This window comes from Empidonax traillii, unplaced genomic scaffold (assembly GCF_003031625.1).
Source record: "Empidonax traillii isolate 1590-97213 ecotype Southwest subspecies unplaced genomic scaffold, ASM303162v1 scaffold824:size280585, whole genome shotgun sequence".
Taxonomy (NCBI): domain Eukaryota; kingdom Metazoa; phylum Chordata; class Aves; order Passeriformes; family Tyrannidae; genus Empidonax; species Empidonax traillii.
In genome coordinates this window covers 227,340-254,745 of record NW_020956017.1, presented here as the reverse complement: position 1 = coordinate 254,745, position 27,406 = coordinate 227,340, and the positions used below count along the sequence as shown (strand labels likewise).

General features: G+C 40.5%; 1 protein-coding gene across 1 annotated transcript; it reads right to left on the bottom strand.

Moving 5' to 3' along the window:
• Positions 1–811: 811 nt before the first annotated feature.
• On the bottom strand, positions 812–27,253 carry METAP1 (methionyl aminopeptidase 1). Its single transcript, XM_027901949.1, has 11 exons — positions 27,112–27,253; positions 18,132–18,183; positions 16,021–16,133; positions 14,677–14,737; positions 13,460–13,551; positions 12,645–12,728; positions 11,005–11,143; positions 7,956–8,087; positions 5,431–5,574; positions 2,982–3,047; positions 812–2,809 (listed from the first exon to the last, which is right to left on the bottom strand). The coding sequence occupies exons 1-11, from the start codon at positions 27,229–27,231 to the stop codon at positions 2,649–2,651; spliced, it is 1,164 nt and encodes a 387-aa protein (XP_027757750.1). The 5' UTR covers positions 27,232–27,253; the 3' UTR covers positions 812–2,648.
• Between the last annotated feature and the right edge of the window lie 153 nt (positions 27,254–27,406).

Sequence of the window (27,406 nt, the reverse complement as noted above, 5' to 3'; positions counted from 1 at the left end):
TAAATATTCATGTCAAATTGCAGAAAGAGCATGAAGAATTTCCATAGTCTCTTACATGACAGTAAAGGGAAAATATTATAAGGTATTGAACTAATTGCAGGATTATGTTTTTGGCAAAACTCTATCTAATTTCTAGAAATAGTATTAGAAACCAGATTTAAGTTATGTTTAAGTGGATAGCAACTTATGTTAGAATCAAAAATATTTCATTTCCCCAGTCCAGTCAGCACAAGTCCAATATGTCATGTTCAAGCAAAGACACAGCTAGATAGGTGAAAAATAGCTTTTCACAATATTTTTATTTATTAAGTTTTGTTCTCAAGTCTGATGTGCCATCTCACGTTGAAAGAAGTGGTATAGATGCTAAGCTTTCCACTCTTTTAAAAATAGTGTAGTAGTATGGACTCAGTACAAGGAGGTATCATGCTGTGATTTCCATTTACAGGCAGAAATGCATAGCATCATAGACTGCCTGTATTAAAAATGCGCAGTGCTAAAATTTGGTTGTATTGGTGCAACAACAAAGAAGTAGGTATTCAAGTGGCACGTGTGTGGGTTTAAGGGGGAGTTTTAACTGGCTGCGTCTGGTTGTGCGCACCTGCCCATTTGGCAAACCCGGATATAACTGAAGATTCTATGTCTGGTTTTGGATTCAAAAAAAAAAAAAAAAAAAGTTTTTCTGTTAAAAGCAGCTGCAACTTTTATTTTATAGACCAAAAATGAAGCCCCACCCCCCCTCCCCCTCACCCCAGTCTTACACACACACATAGAAAAGGCAAGACCGTTGTAGCCATTCAAGTGAATGATATGGTGGGCAAACCTCCAGGACAGTCATCTCCCCAGTACATCTCATTCAACACAGGTAAATCCACTCAAGTACTACAGTCTGTTTTGTTAAAAATCTATACACACACACGCACACACACATATGCACGCACACACCCTCTATATGCATCATTTCAGGTCACTTTTACTGCATAATTAAAAATAATAATAAAGGTAATGAAAACATCGCAATAATACTCTTACAGCAACAGAGGTCTGAGGCACTCAGGGCAGAGAAGACATTTTCTGGCAAATTTGGGAGTACAAGAGTCCAGTTCTGTGAAGCACTAATTGACCCCTTTTCCCCACCTAAATTCTGCAGTGCCAAGGGGAGCCAAGGGTATGCAGTACTTCACGTTCTTGGGTCCGTGGCAACAAATCCACAGTACACCTTGTGAAAGGTGTATTTTGTGCCCATGATTGTAGGATTTAATGTCTGCATTGGTTTATTTCTTGCATTACAGTGGTGTAAGACTAAGTCTGCAGTGGGGTCTGAAAAATTTTTCATTACAATTCAAAAGAAAAAATAAATCCCCTCAGCAGAGAAACTAAAGATTACAGAAGGGAAGTGAGCATGGAAAAAAAAAAAGGATAGAGAGAAGAGAGGTCTAATCAATCCACTCTCCTTAACATAACAGGTTCCAGCTCCTCATGACCCATTAACAGAAAATAAAGGGGTATATATACTAACACCGCCCACTCTATAGCCAGTCCGAGGAAGAAAAGATCAGTTTTCATAGCTGCCCCCCTAAGACTTTCCAAAAGCATGAAACTCACTCAACCGAGGGGTGAAAAAAAAATGACCCGTTTAAAAATTACCAAAAGAAAACAAATACAGCATTGAACATGTTTCATTTTCACACACTCAGACCGGTTTTGAGATATATACTCATTTCACCTAAAGTCTTGCAAATCCACTCCCCCACAGCTACTGTGGATGTACCTTTAAGAAACGCCCCACAGTTAACACACATAAGGGATCCCATGAATCATGGGACCTTTTTGGTTCTTGTTTCATTCCTTTACCTAGGCAAGTCTGATACAGCAGCTTCGCCAAGCTTTTGGAGCGGGAGGCTGCCTGCAAGTACTGCTTCGCCAAGAAGCAGCTTATTCCAGGGAGCTGCATATAGAACAGGATTTATTAATTTTCTCTATAGGAAGCCCATACTATCAAATCTCCAGCAAGAGAAACAAGTCCTGCCATTAACACAGCATGTCACCTACAGTTGGAATCACCACAGAAGCCATCAGCAGAGAGATGGGGACAGAAGTAAGGCTGCCTGCTCTCAGATGTGTTTGTCTTTCTCCCTTCTGCCTCCTTCTCAACTGATAAACAAACAAGGCCCAGCCCATTAGAACAGTATCTGCAGAAGCAAGTCTTTGGAACTAGAAATGCTTAAAATCTCAGGTGCCACTCATATGCCAAGAGCAACAGGGCACACTGAAGTGGTGAAAAAAACCTGGATCCCAAAATATCAAGTCCCGGTGGGAAAAGTTACCCACGCTTTTCTAGCTAATATCATGGCAGCAACAGAAGCAATTGTGGGTCTAATTGGAAGGAAGGTGCTAAAGAGATAATTGAAGAAAAAAGAAAAATATAGTGTGAGTGTTGTAGGTAGTAGGAAAGCAGGAAATTCTTTAAATTCTTCTCTGCTTTTCCAGACATTGAGTCAGGTTCTTCAAGATATTCCTCTTAATCTACAATCACTGAGAACAAAGTAAAGGATAAGATCTTTCTATTCTGTACTCTTTAAAAAATGCATAGTACAGAGACAAAAAATATAGGTATGTATCGCTCCGATCTCCCTGCTCAGCCTGGACTCTCACTGGGACATGAAATGGGGACGAATGCTATCCAGCCGCCGGGTCAGGATCTCGCAGCCTGTGTCGGTGACCAGGAGCGTGTGTTCAAACTGGGCTGACCGCTTTCCATCTCTCGTCACCGCAGTCCAACCATCAGGCCATGTCTCATCTTGCCAACCACCTAAAAACAGAAATGGTGACTTTTAGCCAGTCTTCAAAGCAACAGGTAACAGTTCCCCAAAGAGAACTGAAAAAAATCTGTCAACTATACAGAACAGAACCAGCATCCTGGTCCATCACTACTTAAGAAGTAAGCCAGAGTGACCATTTTACTCTGTTGATAAATTGCTCACCTTCACAGATCATTGGTTCAATTGTAAATACATGACCTGGCTTCATGACTCCAACTGCCTTATTTTCTGCAATAAAATAAACACTCAAGTTAGAAAAAGGGATACCATCCCAGTAAATGAATGAATCCTTGTCCTAGAATAATACAGAGGCAATACTGTAAAGTCAGAAAAGCCCTTCCAAGATGAGCTGTTCACTTGTCCATTTTTACTTCTACGCTAAAATTTCCTTTAATTCTTTCCTTCCCCCCCCCTCTCCCCCAACACTGAAATATTTACTCAAGGAGCTTAAAATTAACTGCTGTCTTTCTCTCCAGCAACTAGAATTTCAACTCTAGCTCTATAATAACACCGAACAAATTTAATACAGGAATTTCTGAACACTTCTATAATGAAAAACATTACTAAAAAAAAACTACCAATAAAAAGACGCACTTAAGATAACCAGAGAAGGCTTGAAACCTCCTTATTTGTTTCCACTGAGCCATTAGCTCCAGTAAACGGTCAAAATATGACAGCGGTTAAGTAATCCCGTGATTCCGTTTATGAAAGACACACTGCCCCCCTCATTACTCTGGGTAATGGGGTCATAACAGTGTCAGAGTGATAATGCTGTGTTCTTTAGCGAACATAAAATAGCGAAGAATTTCTAGGCACCCAGGACGAGAAGACAGGAGCTTTTTGATGTTACATGCACCAAAAATATTTACATGGAGGCACATGAACTGAAGAGCAGCACAACTCCAGGAGTGTAGTTTGACTGAAGAAAGGTTTCAGCCCTTTTCCACTGCCCTGTTTCACCTAGAACGGCAGTGCAGCTTAGATGTGATTCAGCCTGAGGGCTGGAACAGACTCCAGGATTGCATAGGAACAATTAGCTCCAAGTTACTTTGGTGCTGTAGACAATTTGCATCAATTTTTACACACAGATTTCCCCATCCCCCTAACTCTTAAATTGTGTAAATTTATTGAACTGCCTCAACCACCTAGAGGCTTTAAAAATCTCAAGACATCAAGCTGCCACAACAGCAACCAGAATATTTTTCTTTTACTTCAAAGGCCTTGTTTCAATCATCTGCTGGTATTTCTTGTCTCAACACTTATATTTAATTTCTGGTCTTCTGCATCTGAACAAATTTTGTCCTTTATTCCTTGTAGTTTTCATGTTTTTGTTAAATAATTTAAAGGCTTGTAAAATGAGCTTTTTGCTTTTCAAACTCCTTTCACAGTAAGCCAGAAATAAGCAGCAGAATTTTTTTATTTCTTTTTCTCCATGAGCCTTTAAGTCCCTCAGATCTTTTCACTTTGTTTTTGCTGTGAATCTCTATTTAAAAATACCAGAAAAAAAAAAATCAAACCCTGCACCTTTCTTTTTAGTAACAGGCATATTTGCTCAATAGAGGGAAAAAAAAATAGTTCAAAGTTCCAAAGAGCCAGGAAAGAGAGGAATTTCCATTTTCTTGACTTGAATTTTAATTGGTATAAAATGCTCTCCATCTTGAAAGAACCCAGATTTTCTTCATTTTACACAACAAACAGTACACACCAGGAATCTTGACACCCTTTTACCCCACAATTAACAGATTTTTTCAGATGCTCTCTGAAAAAATACCTTAGGGAAACAATAACATGAAAACTCAGGAATCAATAGTCTATAACCACAATGTGTTAAAGCTCATTAGGAGATGGGAACATGGAGGCACCTGTCAGGTCTGAGGCAATAAGTGACCTGTCAGGGAAGTATTACAGCTGAAGTGAGTGTGAACTGTTTCATCACAGCTTCCTGATAGTCACTCTATCCTTAGTTGTCCACTGGCATTTAAGTTTCCCTCCTTTGCCTCCGTGGATGCTGTTATTCCTTAGTCCTGCTGGAAAAACTGTTATAGGGCCATGGTTATTCCAAAAACCAACACTGCTGGGGTTGTTCCTCATCTGCCACACACTATAAAGAAGTTTCCAGGAGCACCAGATCACAGCATTCAAATGAGGAAATGTAAAGAAAACACGATCCAGATTCAGACACCACACCCATCTATCCTATCCAAAAGGGTTTTCATTTACATCTGGAAATGGGAGTAAGTTTTTCCTTAGACCTTCTAAGGAGAGAAACATTTGCCTGTTCATGTCAGACAACAATGTCCAAGAGAATTCAGTTAAGAATTCAGGCAAAAACTCTGAGCACTTAACCAGTACAGATAAGAGCTGACACTTACCTTTGGTGTAAGCACAGATTGCTTTGTTATGTAATATATATTCACCTTATTTAGGTTCACAGAGGATGCTACAGTACAGAGTTTAAAAAAACACCAAAATTCCCAATTGCCAAAATGCTAACTTGATCGCTGTCAGGCAGCATGCTACTTTAACAGAATATAACCAAGAAATAAATTGAGTGCATTCACTGCTAACCCCTTCTTGTCCACAGGACAGCACAAAGAGAATGAATACTCACTGGCATAATGTGGCACGTTAGGGGCCGTATGGAAAAGTTTATGGATTCCATGCCCACAGTAGCTCCGAACCACTGAAAATCCATTTGCCTGAGCGTGTTTCTGGATGATGTTTCCCAGTTCTCTGTACCGAACACCAGGTTTTACTGCAAAATTAAGGAGATATAGATGGAAATTTAAAGAGCTTTCCTTCAACATAACCATCAAACAGCACCTCATGGCTTGTACGTCCTAATCCACTAAGTATATAAATGAGTGCAATAACATCAGAGAGGGAGGAAATGGTCTCATATAAATGAAAAAACAACAGAGAAAGAAGAAAACTCCTTTTCCACAAGAACATTTTCTTCCTTTCATGGATGCAAATGCTGACTTTAAAAGGATGTCAAAGTTTGAAATTAAAAACAACCTGCAAAGTACTTGGTAAGCTCTCACACCCTGAGCTGCAGTGCTTCTTGCAATGAATGTATGAACTATATTTTAATACACACTTATCCCTCTACTACTGTGTGAAAAATGTACACAAAGGACCAAGAATGTATAAAATTAAAAAAAAAAAAAAAAAGGAAAATGGGTATCTCTACTCCTAGACAAGATTCTCAGTGACAACGCTACGGCAAGTAAGTGTGTTCATATTCAGGGCTAACTTTTTTGACAAGCCCTTTAAGAAGCCTTAAAGAGTTTGAAACACATGAAAATGGTGTGAGAAATTCACTTTGATAAGGGAGTAATAATATCATAAAACCAGCAGTGTTTCATCCATCAGCTAATGAAGATTCGTACCAAATGCAACCTTGAGCCACTAAAAATAAAAAATCATGTAAATGCTTTTTCAAGAGCATTCACAACTCCCTGAGTATATGCTGTTCCTTCAGGAGCCAGATGTCATGTGGTTGTACGGAGCCATCTTAAGCAGATTTCGCATAAAGCTAAAACTTTACATTAATAAACCATTTAATTCAATTCTCTGCTAATGTAAGCAACTACAACTGAAATCCCCATGTTAAATTTACAGAAAATAGTAAGAAAATCAGATTACTGAAATGTGCATACTTTTCCCAAAGTTTAAAAAAAAAAAAAAAAAAAAAGTCCGGGCAAGAGATTAATCTGTTGGTTTTGTACCCTCTCCCTTGGGCCTGACAGTACAAGCAAATCATTTCAGTGCAGCAGGGAGCCCTCTGCTTCTCTCTCACATAGCCTTCTCAGTTAAAACTCTCCTAGTTAGAGGTCTGCTGGTCCAATGCCAAGAAATTAAGACAATTTGAAGAGGGGAAGAGGTGCCCCTTTTTAACAGCTGAGACACGTGCTGCCAGAATCCCTACTCGCAGGCAATGTCTAAAATCCATTAAAACCTGTTAGAGCATCTAAAAAGATGGTAAAGAAAACTTACACTGAGAATTTAAATCTCATTATAATGAGCACAAAGGGGAATTTCTGTCATAGTTTATACATCAAAGCCAGGAAATAAAAAGGTAAGAGACAACACATGTAACATTTGCTATAAAAGTACAGGAGCAAAGATAAACATTGTTCTGGTTTAGCTCTGAAAAACAAAGCAGTCATTTCAGAATAATCCCACATAAACAGATAATCTACATTCTTCACAGCTCAACTCTGCAGTATTTTTTTTTTTTGATCATACAACGGATACACAAGACATCATTGCTACAGCTTTCTGTCTTTTCAGCTTGGCTAGCTGTCTCCAAACTAATAACTGAAATTATTTTCATTATAACTTCTTTTTCATTTATTTTTGATTAAATGCAAGTTTAAAGCCTTCCTATACAACACCTTAAACTTCAGTCTCTAGAGGCCTTGAAGGGAGTAAATTTTATTAGGGATTTTAAGAAGCTGCAGGGTATAAAAGACACAGATGATACAAGTATTTCCAGGGACTTTGGAGATTTCTGGGTTTATTTTCAGAAGCTGAACATGACTGAGTTACCTTTCTCTCTCATTGTATGCCTCAATGCAGCTGTCCTGAGCTATAACCGAGCAACACAGGTAAAGTTCTGTGGGTATTGAAGGACATGGATCTGTCTTCTCTGGCACATTCCCACAGCTGAAAATCAGGAGTTCCTAACTTGCTTTACGAAATAGCCACTCCAAAGGTGTCTTACCTTACTGGTCCACTGTGCGACACCACACAAATTATAAAATTAAGGTCTTCCAAAACACACTTTGCTTGTCACATTCTCTAAACTACTCCTATCAAGGGTGTCTTATTCATCTAAATAACAGTCTAAAAAGGCTGTTTCCATGTAAACATCATCATCTGTGGGTCAGCTCAGCACCAACTACGTTTTTTCTCATCAACCCACATTCCAAACAGAAACTGCAACCGCTGCCCACCGAACTGTGCCACTTGAAGGATCACTGCATTACACAGCATCCATCATCTGCTGGTGACAACACACCAGTGCTTCTGCACGCGGCAACAGAAAGTCACTCTGGGAAACAACAAATACATGTAATCGCATTTGAGAACCAAAACCTTAACGCCTCAGGCTCTGCCCCGAGGGTTTACCTGCATCGATGGCTTGCATTAGGCACTCGTAAGTCGTCTGGACAAGTCTCCTTGCACCCTCATCAACTTCTCCAACGTAAAACGTCTCGTTCAGATCTCCATGGTAGCCATTGCGATAGACAGTAATATCCACTGCAGAGAACACCAGACATGTTGGAATATCAGCACCGTATTCCTCACTTCTTGATTTGTGAAAGGACAAACACGTGAAAATGGGGTATTCTAACTGTGAAGTCAAGGTTACTTCGCAAGAATTCCCGATGTAAACTCTTCCAGCAGAATCAATTCTCTCATGCTTATCCTGTAGATTCTATGGAATTAATTAATAAGATACTGTTTCACTGGTGAAACATTTGATGTAATGAAAAAAAAAGGGGGCAAGGGCTCACAAAAAAATCCCACGCCAAAGCAACATAGACACAGCAAGCTTACAATGGTATTCCAGGAAAGAGAAATTCTTTGCTCCATGGTGATTTACCCAGTTAAAATACCTTCTTAGAATTAATTCCGGCACTAATAGGGGAAATTAAATTTATAAAGGTATGTAATCATGTTTTTGCATATCAAGTTGACCTCCTGTGGTAGAATGGGTACTTTGGTGTTTTAAAGTCTTTGTCAGTCATCTGTTGGGTCTAATAGCTGCTAGAAAAAGAAATATAGATGCAGACCCTCTCACAGGTCAACAGTCTTGAAGGAAACTGTATCGAGCAATACTACTTCAGGAATATGGTATATGAGCCACTGAGAGAGACCAGTACAACCTCCATAGGAAAATGTGGGAAACCACATACTGGTGTCAACAGTAAATCTGTACTGCTGGCAAACATCTAGGAATCAAATTAACACCCCATGAGAACAATATTGCCTGTTGTGGAGGGAGGCATGTGCAGGGTTATGCTATACTCCCTGCATGACTGTGTGGGACTACAGGAACGTTTTGCCCTGTGTACAAATCTGGTAATGTAACAACAGGACTGTACAGAAACCGACACCCTGGTAACATATGCAGATAGAAGTGTTTATCAGGGCTCCTTAGCAGAGTCCAGACTACTTGTTGCAAAGAGTCTATCTCTATAGGTCACATGATTACAAGATTTCCTCTTGGACTCCGTCAGATTTGGCCAGAACATCTCACTTTTGCAGACAGATCACCTTTATTTAAGGATTGTCTTCCAGGCAACAGTAGGATAACAAGATGTTAGGATGCCCTGCTCAGAGCAGGGGGCTCGACCAGATATCACCCACTACTACCTTCCAGATGACATTTTCTTGTGATTCCAAAATCCTGTTTGGACTTTGGCATGGCTTGCAGTAGCAGAAAGCATTTTAAATAAAGAGAAAGATGGGCACCTTGCTGTAATTGTTGATTGGTTACATTCCCTCCAAGGTACTTTTCCTATCTCCTACTTGTTCTGTTTCTTCCTTTAAAGAGACTTTTCAGCCACTATCTTACCAAAAGGAAGCCTAGTTCTTTCTCATCAAAATAAAGCAGGCAGTTCCAAGCTTGAGCAAGTGCAGTCAGGACAGGGATGTGGACAAAGATATGACTAAACTCTCTTACAGAAGGTGGTCTCTAAGGCTGAGGTACAGCCTTGGCAAGCAAATAGCAGAGACATAGGGCACCATGCAGATGAACCCAATCAAGTTGATTAGAGGGATGAAGCACCTCTACTATGAGGAATGGCTGAGGGAATTTGTATTTTTCAGCCTGGAAAAGAGAAGGGTTTATGATGACCTAATTGCAACCTTCCAGTACTTGAAAGGAGCCAATAACAAAGATGGAGAGAGACTTTTTACAAGTACATGTAGGGATAGGACAAGGGGGAATGGCTTCAAACTGAAATGAGGAGGTTTAGATTAGGAAGAAATTCTTTACTGTGAGAGTGGTGAGGCACTGGAACACATTGCCCAGAGAAGTTGCGGATGCCCCATCTCTGGAAGTGTTCAAGGTCAGGCTGGATGGAGCTTTGAGCAACCTGGTCTGGTGGAAGGTGTCCCTGCCCACAGCACGAGGCTTGGAACTAGACGGTCTTTAAGGTCTTGTCCCACACAAACCATTCTATGGCTCTATAAACTGGGCTGCTTAGTTTGGACTCCAGCAATGCCAGAAAAGCTGGCAACAATAGAGAGCTGTGCAAAGGCATCATCTTTGAAATTCAAGAAAGATAAAAGCAGTTTTGGCACACATTTTTACATATACACTACAGCTCAGAGCCATCAGTCAGATCAAATCTCCCCGGAAAGGGGCAGCAATCATGAGACTTGTTCTGAAAAGGCTCGTACTCACAGCACTGAGACGTAGACTTAAGTAGCTATTATTGCAAGCTAATATATATCAAAAATCTGATGATCTAAAATGATTCCAACTTGCTTCTAGAGGCAGGCCAAAGCCTAGGACATGCTGGGTATTTGTTTATGGATAAAAGAAAAGCAAACCAACGTAATAAAAGAAGGTGCAAGTGTTTGTTACAAGCATCGTTAATTTTTACTGTCAAACCAGGAAGAAATGAAAACAAAAACAAAAAAGGGTAAAGTAATTTACAAAAGTATCCCTAACCATCCAAGACAGTGTCAGTAGCTGAAGTACCATGAGCAAAAAGCAACTGGTACTGTTATGATGCTCCAAAAAAAGGACACGTTTTTCAATACACACCTGTACCGTACCTCACCATCAGGATCCTTTACAGTCATCATAATCATCATGTCCATAGCAAAACCATAAGGATCTAGAGCCATCTAATTAAGAATTCACAAAGTAATCCAGCTTGAATAATTCAGTACACATTTTATTTGCTATATATACAGCCTGGAACAACTGGGCAGAAGAATTATAAAGCCCTTAAAGCGGATCAAACTTTTGAAGTTTTTTTATTAAATAAACTCATGAATTCAAGTATGCAAAAGCAGAGTTTAATTGGTAAATAAGAACAAAAGCCTGTCTTAAGAAGATATTTCAATTACATTGCCTGCTAGTGAAACCTCACCTCACTGCATGGTTTTAACTGGACAGAAGGTAGAAACGCTGAAGGTCGGTTTTCACAGCACTTACCATTAACAATATCTCCCTCCTGCAATGGCCTCCTGTCAGGAATTCCATGACAGATCACTTCATTCACTGACGTACAACACGACTTGGGGAAATTATAGTAATTCAGAGGGGAAGGATAGCAATTCCTTGCAATACAAGCCTAAATAGAGGAATTAACACTTTACATTAGTAAGTTCTGCACAAAGAAAAAAAGGTAGAAAAAACATAAACAACAGCTTAACGATAAGAATGACAGGCTGAAAAGCAGTGACTCTTGAAAATAAGACTCATCTTGGCATTACAGAATTTTGTTATGCTTTGCATTTCTTACCAGGATGAAAGTAAAACTACTTCAATTTTGTTTCTGCTTGTTTTTATGCTGAAATATTCAGGTTTAAAACAATGCATGGCAATATTTATTTAGTCAAAAAAACAGTCATTTAGTCATTTTTCAATTACTGTTTTTAAGCACCTGGTCTAAGACTCTTACATATTTTTACAAGGCACACAAGCAAAGTAACATTTAGCACCACTCTTTCACCCTTAGCTTTAAAACCTTAAGCTGCTTCCCTGGCACTCTAATAATATTTTTGGTATTTCTGCAAAATGGACACATTTTATATATACTTACATATACATACACTTTGTGACATACTGAGCAAAATACGAAAAAAAAAGTATCGTGTTAACTTTTTTTTTTTAATTTTAAAAAATAATACTGTTTAAAAACTGCAAAGTACCAATTAAGGATATCAGTCAGTATCAACAATCTGACATGCAAAAGTTTCCAGAAACTGATGAGGAGGGGTAACACCATTTTAGCTACTAGTTATTCATATCAGACATTGTGCTTCAGCAAATAATTTGGTTTTTAATGCCGTTCAACAGAAATCTCTAGCCTAATGAAACCAGAGTAAGTCCCTTACAATTGTGGGTCAACAGCTGCAAATGCAGACAAAAAGAACCACAAAGCTCTCTAACAAACTTAACCGTAACAAAATCGTTGCCTTCCCCACAGTGGACACATCCATCCTCAATTATTGAACTACATGATTCATAGAAAAGACAGCAAAGAAAAAAAAAAATCACACAATTCAAATATCTACGAACAGTTAAGCCAGGAAAATTCTTGAACATGTATTTCAAATACTTCACTGGATTGTGGCTTTAGTTTGTCTGACTGCACCAAAAATCTTGTTTCAGTTCTCTCTGAGGCACCTCAGTTTTGATTCCCAATCATAAATAACTGAACTTTCTCCTCTGTATATTGTAACCAACGACAGAGAGCACAGGAAGTCCGTGGCCTACAAATTATGTTCTTTATATAATGGTATCTGTGGAGCATAAAAAACGGTTTATAAGAAAGCAAATTATATGATGCTAACTGAGAAAGCAGGTGAAGAAACTTATAAGAAACCTGAAGCCAGAAAACATGGAAGCAGCTGATACAGAGAGAGGCCCCTGAGTTCCTAACTCATGTTGAACCTACCATTGCACTGGAGCACATTTATAACATCTGCACTACCCACCTACAGATTGGGAAACAGTTCAAAATAAAGAAAACGAATTCATGCAAAAAAGAAAACCACACAACAATCATTCAAAAGCAGAGACAGCAGAAAGCACTTGGAAACACCAGAAGAAAAATAAAATAATCTTACTAAATGGACAGCATGATCAATTTCTTCAGTAGTTACTCCTGGTTTCACCATCATGGCAGCAACATCCAATACTTCTCTAGCAAGCTGCAAATAAAACAATTTAAAATAGATTTAAAATTGATCTATTGGCCTATTTTAAATAGGCCAGGACTACTTGCCAAAAGATTAGCAACCCATTTTGACAGATACACTGAGATTGCTAGGAAAGCTGTGTGGAGTGGGACTCTAGAAAGACCTTGAGGTCTTTCTAGACCTCATAACTCACCAGGTTACATTACTAAACCACCTCTGTGAGATTTGAAAATACCCCACTGAAGATTTTGGCCACAATTTCCTTGAATACCATAATCTTAAATCAGACTACCTAAATACATTTCAAAGTTTGACTTCATGCACAAGGAAGTGATTACAATTGAACAGCTCTTTTTAAAAAATTGCTAGGGATAGGGCTTTGTTTTGCTTTTGTTTTTTAGTTTTTACTCAGTACTCTAAGAGAGGAAAAAGTTCTTTTCTCATTTATGCACTATAAAACATTGTTAACAGCAATGATGTCTCAGCCACAGACTGTCTCACCACTAATAACAAAGCCAGAAAACAGATAAAAGTCATCTTTCTGCTTGTAAAACAGCATACTGTGAATTAGGAGCCACAAGGAGAGAAACAGCAAGAAAATATCAAGTCTCCTGAACTGTTTTTCAATGCTCTACACTGGTTTGAAAGTTGGTACTCTCCAATGTGCTGTCACAAACTGGTAAAATCACTACGGATTTTTAAAGAATAAAGGCACTTTGAAAAAAAAATCAAAAGCCCCTTACCCTACACACTACTCGCATCCCTTCTATATCCTCAGACGACAGTATTTTTATTTGAGAGGTTCCTTTTAAAGCCTGTTCTGATTCAGACATTCCTGAAAAGGGGGAGGGAAAAAAAAAGAAATAAAAGACCCATGTTATATATAGAGGAGTGATTAATCACTACACATGTCCAATCAAGCAACTTCCTTAGCTTACCAATGGCAGTGAAGTACACACTTTCTCACCACAGACTAAAGTAACGAGCCCACCAAACCATAGTATTATCATCATCATCCAGATTAACTTGAATTCATAAGCCTTCCACAATACTGTAATGCCCACATGTGCTCAGAAGGTCCATTCACCTACTGCATAAATGCAACCTTAAAAATCAGATTTACATGGAAATTACTTTGTTCACAGAAAAATTATTTTTAGCTGCCTTTAGAAAATAAATAGTAATAAATAATATTCTAAAAGAGCTGTAAAGGATTATATGATCTTGTGAATATATCTGATTATACTACAGCAGTAACCATCTGATAAAAACGTAAGTTCTTCCTAGTAAATTCTGTGCAAGCTCAGCTTTACAGATGAGCGACCCCCTAAAATACAGTATTTTGTGTTGTTTAAATACTTACATTCTGCAAAGAATAACTAAAGAACAGTGTAAGATTAAAAAAAATGCTAACATACTTTATAGATGCTCTTTGAGGAAATACATAGTACAAATACTGATATCAAAAGGGGAAAATACCAAAACAAACCAATAAGCAAATAATGCATTCCCTCTGTGTCCAAAAATAGCTGGAACTCATATATGAGTTTTCTCCTGGGAGTTGCTTACTGCAGGTTTTTGTTTTGTTATTTCATAACACGTTTTCTACAGTTGCACTGATGCCACTGAGAATGGCTTAGAATTCACCTGTGACAGTCAACTGATTGTTGTTTGTTATGAAGTCAACAACAGGACCAGGACTTGTATGTCCAGGAATTTTTAAATTCCCTGAACACCTCTCAAAGATAACACAGTACAAACTTTGGACTTCCTCAAAATACTTGTAACCATTATTTTTGAAAAATCAGTAAGTTAACAAGGGAAAGAAGTACAATGAGAAGAACACATACAAGAGGTTCTCTTCTCCAGTATCTCCTTCATGCTTTATAGGCATTTTTGATTAAAAGGAAAATAGAAGAACAGAAAGGAAACTCCATAATTGTGATTTGTTTCAAGTTACCTAGTGGGTGATCAGCATAGTCCGGTCTCTGAATATAACTTGGCACAGGTCTCGTTGGTGTCTAAATAAATCACAGGCAAAGCTGGTTAGGTTCCAAGAACACTTACTATAGTCACAAAAACTCACGCAGCAAAATTAAATACAGTAAAATATGGCTAAGTCCACTTAGAAAACGTTGTGACATACACAAACACTGCAGAGCACTTCAAATTTTCACTTCTCAAACACTCTTCTGTTACTCTTTATTGCCTTATTATACAACTTTTAGTATCCAACTCCATGCCTTTGTAAAAATCAAACTTATATGTTTAAAACTAAATCAAATCGGTTTAATAACATATTATCTCTGTTACATTGCAGTGTTTTTTTCTGCTACTTTCCAGAGTACAAGTGCACTGGTTCCAAATACATCCTTCCTCTCTCTCTAGCAAGACTGCTATTTCTAATCATCGCCATATTCATTAGCACTAGTTTTGTTTGCAGCAGTCCTGCAGCAGTCAGAAGACAAAAAAGCCACTGTTCAGTGATAACACTAAATTACTTGGCCAGTGAAATATCCAAAACACCCTCTTCTCCAGCAACACTAACAAACTCACATGGGCTCAGGCTCTGTTAATCTGTTCTCTGATAAGCCAGTAACAGATGGAAAAGTCTATAGCAGGGATGCCACTGGGACAGCATTTCCAGCACAGGCCAATTAGAAAAGACAAATGCAAGCAAAATGCCATTATTCCTGTAAAAAAGTTTCAGCTTATTCCATATACAAACTCGCACCAATTAAAAAACACAGCTACATGGAGGTCATCATCTTCTAAACCCACCTTTCACAACCCACCTTTCATCTTACTGACCTCTTGTTGTTCTTCAACTTTCCAGTGCTGGAGATTACTCTAACCTCTGTTCCTTCAGAAGAGCTGTTCACCAGTTCACTCACCAGGTTATTTCAAACCATTTATTTAAACTCTAAATTAATTCACCTGAGTTTTTCTGAAACAGACTGCTCCATAATTGGCGAGGACAATAAACAGCTAGGAGACATCATCTGAACTAGCAGTAGCTTTCTTGCAAAATAAATGTCAAAAGACAGAGCTAAAAGGTACGAGTTTAAGCCTGTTACCGATGCGTGTTACCTCAGTTCTTTAATTTTAAATATAAGAAGAGAACAAGTTAAATCAAAATGAACCACGATAAGGACAGTCATACATGTCCCTGCCATCAGGCTCAGACCGCTTAAGAAGCTTTCCTCTCTCTGCTAAAATGTGGGAGGTAAACAGGTCAGGGGTGGTCCATTAGTTGTTATGGAATGTAACAGTGCTGGAGTAAAGAGTGGCATCTACTGCTTACCAATGGATAGTGTGGCCTGAGTTTACCAGTATATCGATAACCAGACCAGGGATTTGTGTTAACGTCACCTTCCAGGGTCCAAGAGGACACTTCACGCTTGGCTTTTTCATCTTCTGAAAAGACAAGAAAAAAGGGGGGAAAAAATTGCAGCAGCAAAATCAGTCCTACTTAAGAATAAGAACTGTGGGGGTCTAGAAAATTACTTAGAAGTACGTAAGCCTAGATCTGACTCATTCTGGCATTTTAGATACCAATACAGGAAAATGTAAGTAGCAGTTATCATTCTGTATTGCCCTTGAGTTCTTCACATTCGAAATTCACAATTTTCCGACTCTATTCAATCACAAACTGGGGAATGTCAGGACTTAACGCACAAATGAAGTGTAGTAATTAAGTTGTTCTTCATTTGTAGTTTCATAACCTAGTGCTCATTTTCATTCCTGGGAAAATCTTGCACTCTAGGTGAACGTTACTTTCCTGTGATCTCTCTTGGCACCCAGTGACAGAAATGACCTGAGGTGGGAAGGAGGCCACGCAGCTGTCAGTTTCAATACATGCAGCCTGCTACCTCTCCAGAGCTGATGAAGGGAGTGCAGGTGCTGCCACTTCTGCATTTCTGGACAAGCAGTGTGCACACCTTACAAGATGGTCCAAAACTGCTGGAGGTTCCCAGCTCTCCTGACTTTGTGAAATTCATGCCTGATGTGGTCCAGTGACTGACTTCATTCACAAATAACACAGTCCTAAGAGGGCAGATTGAAGGTGTTTATGTGAAGGCAAGTAGATTGCGAGCATTACCAAAAGGAGAAATATTTACTCAGAAAGAGGAGGTAAGGGTTAAGAAAGAGCATGGTAGTATTAATCTTTAACTTGTAACATGATAACTTGTTTGTTTTCTCTTTTTATATCTCACCAGGATGAAGAGATGGCAAAAGGTCTGCCATAGAAAGCTCTAACGTGAATTCCTCAGTCTCTGCAGCTGATATCTGAGCCATCTGCTCACATGATATTCAGTTTAGATGAACCACTCAGAACTAGTAATTTAAAAATCCAAACTTTTTCATATCCATGCAGATACAAAGTAATAGGATACAAAATGCAAGTGTGAACTATGAGATGAGACCCTACACTAGAAAGGTAGAACAAAGGAATACATTTCTAATTGACTGTACAATTCAAACCTATCATTCAACATTTATCATGGAAAAAGGAGCTTTACTGTGTTTTAGGAAAGGAGGTAAATTACTTGAGGATTTGAATTTCTGACGTGCCCTACCTCCCTTTAAAGCAGGGCTTAATGAAGACAGGCAGGGTGATGGAGAGAGGAGGCAAGGGGGGCAGAACTGAGGACTGTTCGCTTTTTGGTTTTAAACTCGTGGAGTATTTTCACTACTCAGGTAAGGCAGAAGCTACCAGTCTAATTGTGTTTGTGTGCCAGAGCTACCAGCTGTAACTAAGGCATACAGGTAGTCTTATTACCTTTAAACTCAGGAAAATCCTAGTTATGATACATCCTCCTATCAATGGCTGCACCATGCACACAAGCATTTTCTCTTTTTTTCCCAAAGGGGTACACTCCAAATGTACAGAGAAGCTGCACTCTGACTTGCTCGAGTTCCAACGCACCAAGTGTCTGACCACAAAGACTTTGCACCGACGTTTCCCACTTTATTGTCTTTTATTGCAGTAGATACCAAAATGCTATGAAGGAACAAGTCTTACAATAACGATTTATTATTCACCTTGCCCTTTATTTCAGCATGCTTTTTTCTCTGTTCATACACCTGCCAGTGTAGCTCAAGCAATAATTCATACAAGTAGAAAAGTGTACAGAGACTTCTGTGCATTTCTGTCTCTGAAATTTTACGCAGCACTTAAGATTACCACAAACTGGTCAAAACTTCGATATGCAGAATCCAGTGCCCCATACCTTGGAAAAAACCCAACACCATTCTTAGGCAGAGAAGCACAGAACAGCTGAGGCTGGAAGGGATCTCTGGAGGTCATCCGGTCCAGTTCCCTGCTCACGCAGGGCCACCCAGAGCTCACTGCACAGGACAAAACCAACTGAAAACAACATTATTATGGATTAAAAAAAAGAGTGAACTTACTTGCTTTCTTGTGTAATAACTTGTGAGTGGCCCAGCTTCCCTTAAAGCATTCCTAGAATTGCAAAAAAAAATTATATAAATACGTGTTTTAAGTAGCATTAACATGGTCATCCTTGCAAAATAGAGAAGCGATCGTATTTTTATTAACCCTTATAGTAACATGCATGAAACTGCTAATCTCAACAACAGAAAATACTACATTCAAAAGTTTATTAACCAGAATAGGCAGAAAGAGCAGCCAAACACTCATGGCAGTGAAACACACTGATCTAATCCTATATACTAAATATTGTCCCCTTATTTTAATGAGGAACTAAACACCATGGTTGCTCCGGGCTGGCTGAAGCACAGAGTCTGTCTCTGTACCTGATCTTACAGCATTGCAGTGGGCTGGATGGTCCTCCCTTGGCTCCTACAAGAAGCCATCTCCTCCTGCTAACTGCATCCCTTCTGCCTCCCTCTCCAGCACAGGAAAGAAACAAGAAACCAATCAGCACAATCACAGGGGAACTAATGAAGTAGATTAAAGGGTGGGAAATGAGGGCTACTGAGCAAAAATAGGAAATGTGGGGAAAAAAAAAAAAAAAAAAAAAAGGAAGAGAAACTTGAAATGGAAATCAAGAATAGAGTGTGGAGGAGTCTGGCTTTTTCTCTTTTTCCCAAGTACCAATAGAGCGGTTGCACAGACAGTGAATCAGCAAAGGGGTAGATGGAAATGGTTGGCAGCTGGAGAAGAATAAGGAAAGACTAAGAGGAAGGCAAGACATGAAAAAAGAGAGAGATTTAAGTAGAAAAGCTGCAGAAGGCAGCATTAAAGGTGATCCTTTAAGGTGCTAATTAGCAAATTACTCGGGTTTTGTAGCAGAAATTCTAATTCAATGGCTATGTGCACTCAAAACAACCATTAGGAAACAGCTAATTCCAATCATTTACAATAAAGAAGCAGGAAGCAAACTGTTTTCCTTTATAAGGAAGGACAATACTAATGCTGAATCATCATTGTAGAACTACCATCCAGAGCCAACAACTGATTCAACCTAATGTATACAACACTCAAGCAGTCCAAGACAACAGATCTGTAAACTAAACCCAGCATGTAACATTCCACCTCTGCTTCATACTGAGTGGTCTTAGCTGTCTGCTCCAGTAGAACCATCTCCCCTTTTCCTCGTTAGTCTTGCAACCAGGAGTTACCCAAATGCATCCACAAAAACACAGTAAAGCAGTGCACAAGTACACCCATGTTGAAAAAGACCCTGTCGTGTCCTGTTTACCTCATTACCAAAACGAGTTGTTTGTTGTCTTCTGCTTCTTACACCACATCCCAGGAGTCACCATGCTCTCTGGAGCATCACAAGACCTGCTGCGGTGCTACAAAATGGTCTATCTGTGCAACAGGAGGCTCTGAAACTAACACTTTGGATGACCAGAGAGAACGTCCCTTTGAACGAGCAGCAGAAGGTTTTACTGTACAACCCCCTGCATACAGGCCTTTGCAGTGCACTAATTTCTGTTTTCTGTTGGCGAGCTGGGAGAAAAGGAGCAGGTTTTAGCTGAGGCCTATTGTAACAAAAAAATTAAAAAGATAAAAACGCTATTTTCCAGGGCACTGGAAGCACCATTATGGTTTTAATCCCTTTTCAAACCTGAGGTCTCTGTTCTGAAGCAGAAGGATCACACAACTAAGGACTTAGAGCAGCTACCAGGTATGCAAACCCAGAATCCACTTATTTGAATATAAAGGAGCGTTTGGTGAATGAAGACATACATAAGCTATGGTAATTACTGGTTGTAGTTCATTCTCTCCTTCCCATGAATTTTTGGGATATATTCTCCGATGTCATTCCTTTGCCCTATACCAACAGTCTTTTCCTCTTTGATGGCCCATAACCAGAAAACACGGCACCACTGACACCACCATAACCTGACAACAGGCTCCATTTTGGCTTCTTATCCCCTGCAGCTGTGAACAGCCCAAGAGGATCCTGCATAAGGCTGCCACAAGCCTGAATTTTCCCAAACACGTTTACCAGATTCTACTTGCCCTCCATCTCGAGAGGAGCAGCAGCTCCGCCAGAACTCCTAGAGCACAGCTCCACACGAGCTGCTGTACAGCGGGACGGCCCAGACACGTGGAGGTGTGCACATCCATCGCCTGCCACAAGCCTGCAGAGGCAGTAAGTCCTCAGCACTTTTTGTGAGCACGGGCCATTCCACGTGCAGTGTACAATTAATGAGCCTTGGTCTGACACCTTTGGAAGGCGCTCAAAGGACACACTGCACATCCACCTACAACCCATCTATTTTGTGTAGGATCAGTCATACGCTTCCTATCAGCACCGGACTTGCCGGGTACACACAAATTATTTATGTTCAACAACTCACTGCACAAGCACCACGTTGCATATGACTGCAGAGCTCTGCCTCGGCAATTCCAGATAAAAATACGGCAGCTGTCATCTCATGGGTTGGAGAATCACAGCCCTGGCAACAAAGCACTACCAAGGCACCACTGCACACTGCAAGCATCCTCACCTTCTATACCTCAGACTTCCTGACAAGCTATGGAAGAAAGCTGCTCTTCATCTGGGCCACTTTTTGAAAATTTTTGGGAAAAAAATATACTTTTCACTGAACCTTCTCCTAGACATTTACTCAGTATCTTCCTATTACCCTTCCTGTCTCCTAACAATTCTTCCATATATCTATACTCCTATATAGGTCATGATAGAAAATTTTCAATGACTAAATAAACCTAGGAAAAGAAAGGGTGATTTTTAATATTAAAATTAAGAAAATGAAGAATTTTTTTTTCTGATACGGTGAAAAAAGGGAACTTGTAAGACTGTATGGTTATATTTTAAAATATTAAATAGTTTCAGGGGGAAGTACACAGGAATAACAGAATCTGGCTTCAAGTTTCTTCAAATACTTCCTGGATTTCTTTTCAAAATCTACATTATTCATCAGTATGCCTGATATTAATCCCCCCATCCTTCCCACCTGAAGCATTTTTGGGTTTATGGCATGTAGCTTTTATATAGCAAACAGGACAGGCTTGGAAACACCGGAGAGGACTGTACAAGAAGAGAGGTTAAATGTATGACAAAAAAGAAGGCAGAGGGGTAATCCTTGATTTGTTTAGAGCAATCCTGGGTACAACTATTCTATCAGTACGAAAAATACGTGGTTTTCAGACAGAGGCTGTCAACATATTCAAACCTTTAACAACATTTCTGGCTTCAAGCCATTCTTAAATCAATCCCATCAGTTTTGTGTGAACCCAGTGTTCACCAGAACCTGTGCATATATGGAAAGTTAACCAAGGCACAACCAGCATTACCATCCAGAAAGATTCCTGTTGGATCAACTTGTGGAAGCCATGTTATTCCTGTAAATGATTTTTACCTTAAGGACTCACTCCAAAATCTATTTACTGATTGAAATACTGACAGAATCATTCAGCATAGCAGAATTACTTTTACAGTATAATGCATTTTCACTATTAACACAATGATTATTACCAAATAGCTTAAGCTTTTTTTTTCCCTTTAAATCAGCCTATGAAAGAACAAAACAAAACCCTTTAAAACAGTTATTGAACTAATTAGGAAAAAAATTTTCTGTGCTATGTTTGTTGTTATCTTTACAGTAATAATGGAGAGTTTCTTATTCTTTCGGTTCACGTATCCATGCAACCTGATTAGGAGGTGGAAAAGTACAGTGAACTGTCAATACACCTATTAGCAGGTATGCAAAAACCACCCCACTGTACAGTTACACAGAACTCCTCCAACTTCCACAGAATTACCCCCTCCACCTTCTGTGCTCATCATTTAGAGGCACTTGATGAATTTCCTAAAATGCTTATTTTACAGGGAAAAAAAAAAAAAGATAGTTGGAATCAAGACTGTGGGGACAGACTGTCTGTCTCTTTGCATGCCATTACACCCTGAATTGTAATAGACAAACATCTTGGAAACAGTGCCAAGTAGCACACTGTATTTAAAATTATTCTGAGCAATCATTTTAACTGAATTTACACATGTCCTTTAGAATGTAAAATTGTCTTGGGCTTAATCTGAGATCATGCAGTTTTGCTTAATGAGAACTCATTTTTAACCAAATACCTTGACGGTATGCAAAAGAGAAGACCAAAAAAACCCCTTAAGTACAGCATTTAGCTTAAGAAAAATATCAGGCTATCAGGGACAGATATATAGATAAATATATATATTACATGCAATACAGATTAACTGTACGTTTTATCCATAAATACAAGTATGTTGAGGAATGCAATTGTTAATACATCTGATGTTAAAATATAACAGTTGCTTCTCTTCAGCCTGCTGAAATCCTTCTAGGGCTGTACAAGCCCGCAGATACAGCCTCTGGCCTGAAAACTGTACAAAATTCCCAAACTAGCCTAAGCAGCATACGTGAATAGTCACTTTTTCAGAAAACTCAGATATGTGTTTTCAGATTCAACTCCAACGGAAGCAGCTATACGCAGCATGTTGGTATCAGATCAGCTTTCTCCTTCATCTAAAGCCTGATTTTAGCCTGAGACTCCTGGAACCCACATGACTGAGCCCTTCCTGCTGCATTTTGCAGCTCTTCAGATTTACAGAGATATACAAGTGATTTCTGAGAGTAGTGAAGGAACAACAGAACAGAGAAATACAGAAAAACTGGACTATCCTTTAAGTATATTCAACACCAGCTCAGAAAGCCTGCCTACAGGAGTCTTAAGTTTTACTCTCAGAAAGTTATGAGGGCTCAGTTTTTGTGCCTCAACAATAACCAGATGTTTAGCTCAGACACAGGAATTCATGGTGGTTTATAGGCAATTAAGAGTGTCAACTTCCTGATGAAGGAAATCTGTGAAAAGATTTTCTAGAAGACAGTATCTGCTGAGCGCCATTTATACCTGAAGTAATCCCTGTGTGTAGCAGCTGGATATAAGCAGCAGGTTTTAGAATCTATTTTCTGCACGGCAAAGAACAGTGAACCAAGAATGAAATATGGCACTTATGTCCTACAGTCTCATGTGAGAAAGGACAAAAAGTAGTTCCATCCACGTCCACTGCTCCCCACCTCCCACCCTCAACACACTGACGGTGAAAGGAAACAGCAAAGTGGGAGATGGGACAACAGCAGTCTTCTCTCCAGGACCACAGTTTTTCACAAATTACTATGACCTGGAGTCACACAAGCATCCGGTCTACACCACAGAAAACCTACTGTTTTGTCCAAGACACTTATAGAGATGTAAGTAGTATGCGAGAGGAAGTTTTCATGAAAGCAACACAAAATCTTCAACAAGAGATCTATTTACAATTAAAAGGTTTGCATAAAAACGATAGCTTAAGATCTCAAGAACAATAACTACTTTCCCCTTCTTTATCACTAAGCCTCTTCTGGAGGAGACATAGAAGAAATGTAAATTGCCCATTTAAATACAAACTGTTTATGTATACTACACACAATTTACACACAAGTGACTGTGTCTATAAGGCAGATTTCACAACAGCAAATTCATCTTAGCAAGAGAAACAATGTGCCTGAGACACTACTTGATTTACTAGTCTAAAATATTATGAAGGGTTAACAGCAGGCAGAACCCCAATGCAGAACAGTCCCTCACGTTACACCTTGAAACGCAAGAAAAAAAAAATTATACCAAAGGTTCAACACGCCACCTCAGAGCTCCTCCACTGCTAATGCCATCTTTACCCTGTCTCCACTACCAGCTCAAAACCTCCCTGCTAGGCCAGAACCCAGCTGCCTTGGCCCTCTTTCCATCCATGACCACAAGCATAACTATTATTCAGGGGCTGTACTCAGTCTCCGAGGTGCCCAACAGCCAGACAAGAAACAGTTGTCTTTCAACAAGTGTTGGCTCAAAGAAATCTCAGAGAATGTCAAAGTACTTCAGCACGAGCATTTTCAGGGCACGTTGTTGAGGCATACGTTTTGATGCAGAGAGGGGGGAAAAATAAATTACCAGAATAATGGCCTTTCTCAAGGAAAGGAGAAACACAAATGATAAATCCACCAGGGAAATCATTGTCTTGATGCAATCTACTTGAGAAGTTCAATTCTTTATGTGCAGTAATGAAAAATAATGCTTAATCAATCTCCACACTTCACTGAGATTCTCAGTTCTACGCCTCCTGCATTATTTCTTCTTAGTAAACTTATATGTTACTAACTTACAAACCACATTGCTTCATGCTGGTTACCTTTCTACAGAAAGTACACACTTTTCTATTGTTTATTCTTAGCACTGGAGAACATAAACTCCTAGAAATTTGGGCTTAGCTCTGACTGGAGTTTTGGCTATATGAAAAAGTCCTTGCAGGCTTCCAGGCAGTTAATTAACCAGAGCCTATATCCATACAGATGCTCAAGGAAACAGTAGCTTGTCACTCCCACCCCGCCCTCAGCCCAGAGTAAATGCCTGCACACGCAACCAACACCACTGCATTCCATATGGACGGGCTGACTTTACAGCTGGGCCAAACTGGGCCAAAACGCTCTTCAGCAGCGTGTTCCCCAAGTGTTTTATGACCCCACAGTGCACAGCTTTGGGGAGCTAAACCAGCAAAGGAGTTAATGCAACTGCATGTACTCCATTAAAAGAAAGCCTTGAAAACCCCAGAGGTGGCTCAGCTTAAGGGAAGCAGCAGAAGTGTGCATCCTTGGGGGCTACAACACAGGCTGTGCTGGGAGGTGGAATAATATCCTAGGTCTGTCCATTCACTAACTTATCTAACAGTTATTTATGTGTGTAAGACCACAATGGAAAGAAAACCACCAAAGAGAGAACTTAGGAGAAGATCCACAGATGATAACCAGTCCACTGCTGTCAGCTGAAACTTGCTGGAAGTTCAGAGAAAATTTCCTGGCTTTTAATCTCCTTCACCTGTCATGTGCTTATCTGAGCAGGCAGCCAGGTCGTCAGCAGCACCTCACCTACCCCTCCTGCCCGTGCTCAACAGACACCAGTGGAGGACTGCCCGAGACTCCTTCATGGCACGCACCAGATGATGGATGAGGAGAGCTGGAACCTCAGGGCAGCCCCGTGCTGAGCCCCACAGAAGGTACTAAGATGGTGCCAAGGGTCCTTGCTACAGGCTGAACATGGGCACTCTTCTCTCAGTGCATGACGTTTCTTTCCTGTCTTTAAACACACTGCTGTTAATTTCCTTCTCTCTTCTGTACCACGTCGCCCCAAAACCTTCAAAGCACCTTCCATGTGCTTACCTACTTTACTGATTAAGGAGGAACAACACACCCAAGGTCACTCAGAAGTGGGATTCCCAGTTCAGTATTTTATTTTCTAGGCAGGACGGCTTTACAAGCATGTAGTCAGTTATCCAGCAGCCTATTTTAACAAGCCAATAAATATTTCAGGTAATTCCACTTTTACCTTACAACAGTAGCAGATATTTCAAAGGAATTAAACCTAGTATACAGATAACAAAAATCTCTGCATCCTGTATGAAATTAGCTGATTTGGGGATGGGAAAGAGGCGAGTAAAGATGTAACTAGAGCTCTTCACACTGCCCTGTTTGGTCTGTTAAAAAATAGTTTTGTCATCACCAACTAACATTTGTATATGCTGAAGATGCATTATGATGAGTTTTATATCAGACATCAAAACGGGTAGTAAAATGCAGAGCAAATCCTCCAAGCCAACTACAAGCACCACATGGGAACTAGAAATACAGAATCGTCAGAGCAACTTTCAGTTGCAGTCGATCTAATTTGGCATTGACTCCCAGCATATGGCACAGAGACTTCAGGGGAAAGTACCAGAAACTGTGCAGTGAGTGTGTCACATGCACGTGGGAAGTTTTCCCTTAGTTCTATGCAAACCATAACTATCAGTTTACACCCGAACTCAGAAGAAAACCCTGCCAAAGTAATAAATTAATCTAGTTAATGTGACTGAATGATTTTCTTATGTTTATCTACAAAACTTCAGTGATTTTACCCTGAGTTATAATTGTGACAAGGAAGGTCAGCGGTAATCTCTGAATTAAATATGTGTCCTCACTGATTTAGACAGAAATTACACATACATAAAGTTCAAAGGATTAGGCCATGTATTACTGCGCATTTTAAAGTTAATAAAAAAACCCGAAAATACCACCCACAAACCAAAAACGCCACTCAACAGTCATAAGACAGTTCTCTCTATTTAAGGACCACACTCCATTACCACTGTGGTAATAGGTGAGGATGGCCGAGGCCTGCAGAATACATTTAATTCTCTGATTTACACGTGGGAACCGGTGGTTGTATGACGTGTGGCCTAACCTGAACCTCCCTGTTTGGCACCCTTAAGGTAAAACATCAAAAAACATATATTAAAAAAAAAAAAAAAGGAAGAAAGAAAAGGGAATTAAAGAAAAAGAAGGAAGAGTATCAAATCGTTTTCCTAAAACCTCATAATTTTAAATCTGTTTTCAGAGCAACAAGTCTCCCGGTGTCTATCAAAGCCGAGCAACTCCAGCGCCAGAGCTGATGCAGACACAGACGCGCACCCGCTGGAATTTGATGAGCACGTCTCACTTTGTCCCACTAAGCCCTTATTTTTAAGGGGGGGCACGGGGACCACCCACCCCTCCAGGCGGAGAAACACACGTGCCCCCTCTCACGAACGCCCCGGCCGCTCTTCAGCCCGCTCCAGTCCCGCATCGCCCGCGGCCACGAGGAGCGACGGGGCTCTCGCCCCGCCCGGGGCCGCCGGCCCGGCACCCCCTGCTCCAACAACCGGGGAGCCGAGGAGGGAACTTCGTGCGGGGTCCCCGCCCGGACCCTCCCGCCCGGGGTTGGCCAGGCCCGGGCGGGCAGGGAGGCAGAGCCGGGCACGCCGGGGCCGGGCCCGGGCGGCTGGGAGCCGGCGCGGGGGAGCTGGATCCTGCGCCCCGCCGCACGCCCGGAGCTGGAGCCGGGGGAAAACCTCACCTGGGAGCAGAAGTAGGAGCCCTGGATGCCCAGCTTGAGGCAGGTGGGGCACTGGAGCTTGGCCTCGCTGCTGCAGCCGGCGGTCTCGCAGACTCTGCGGGTCTCCACCGCCGCCGCCATGCTGCCGGGCGGCCACGGGGGAGGAGCCGCCGCCCGGAGCTGCCGCCGGCTGGGGCGAGAGGGAGGGAGGGAGAGCGGTGAGGGAGGGTGAGGGAGGAGGGTGTGAGGGCTCAAAGCCCCGCCAGCCTGGCCTTTGGACGCTCCGCAGGGAGTCCGCAGCTTCTCTGCGCCAGCA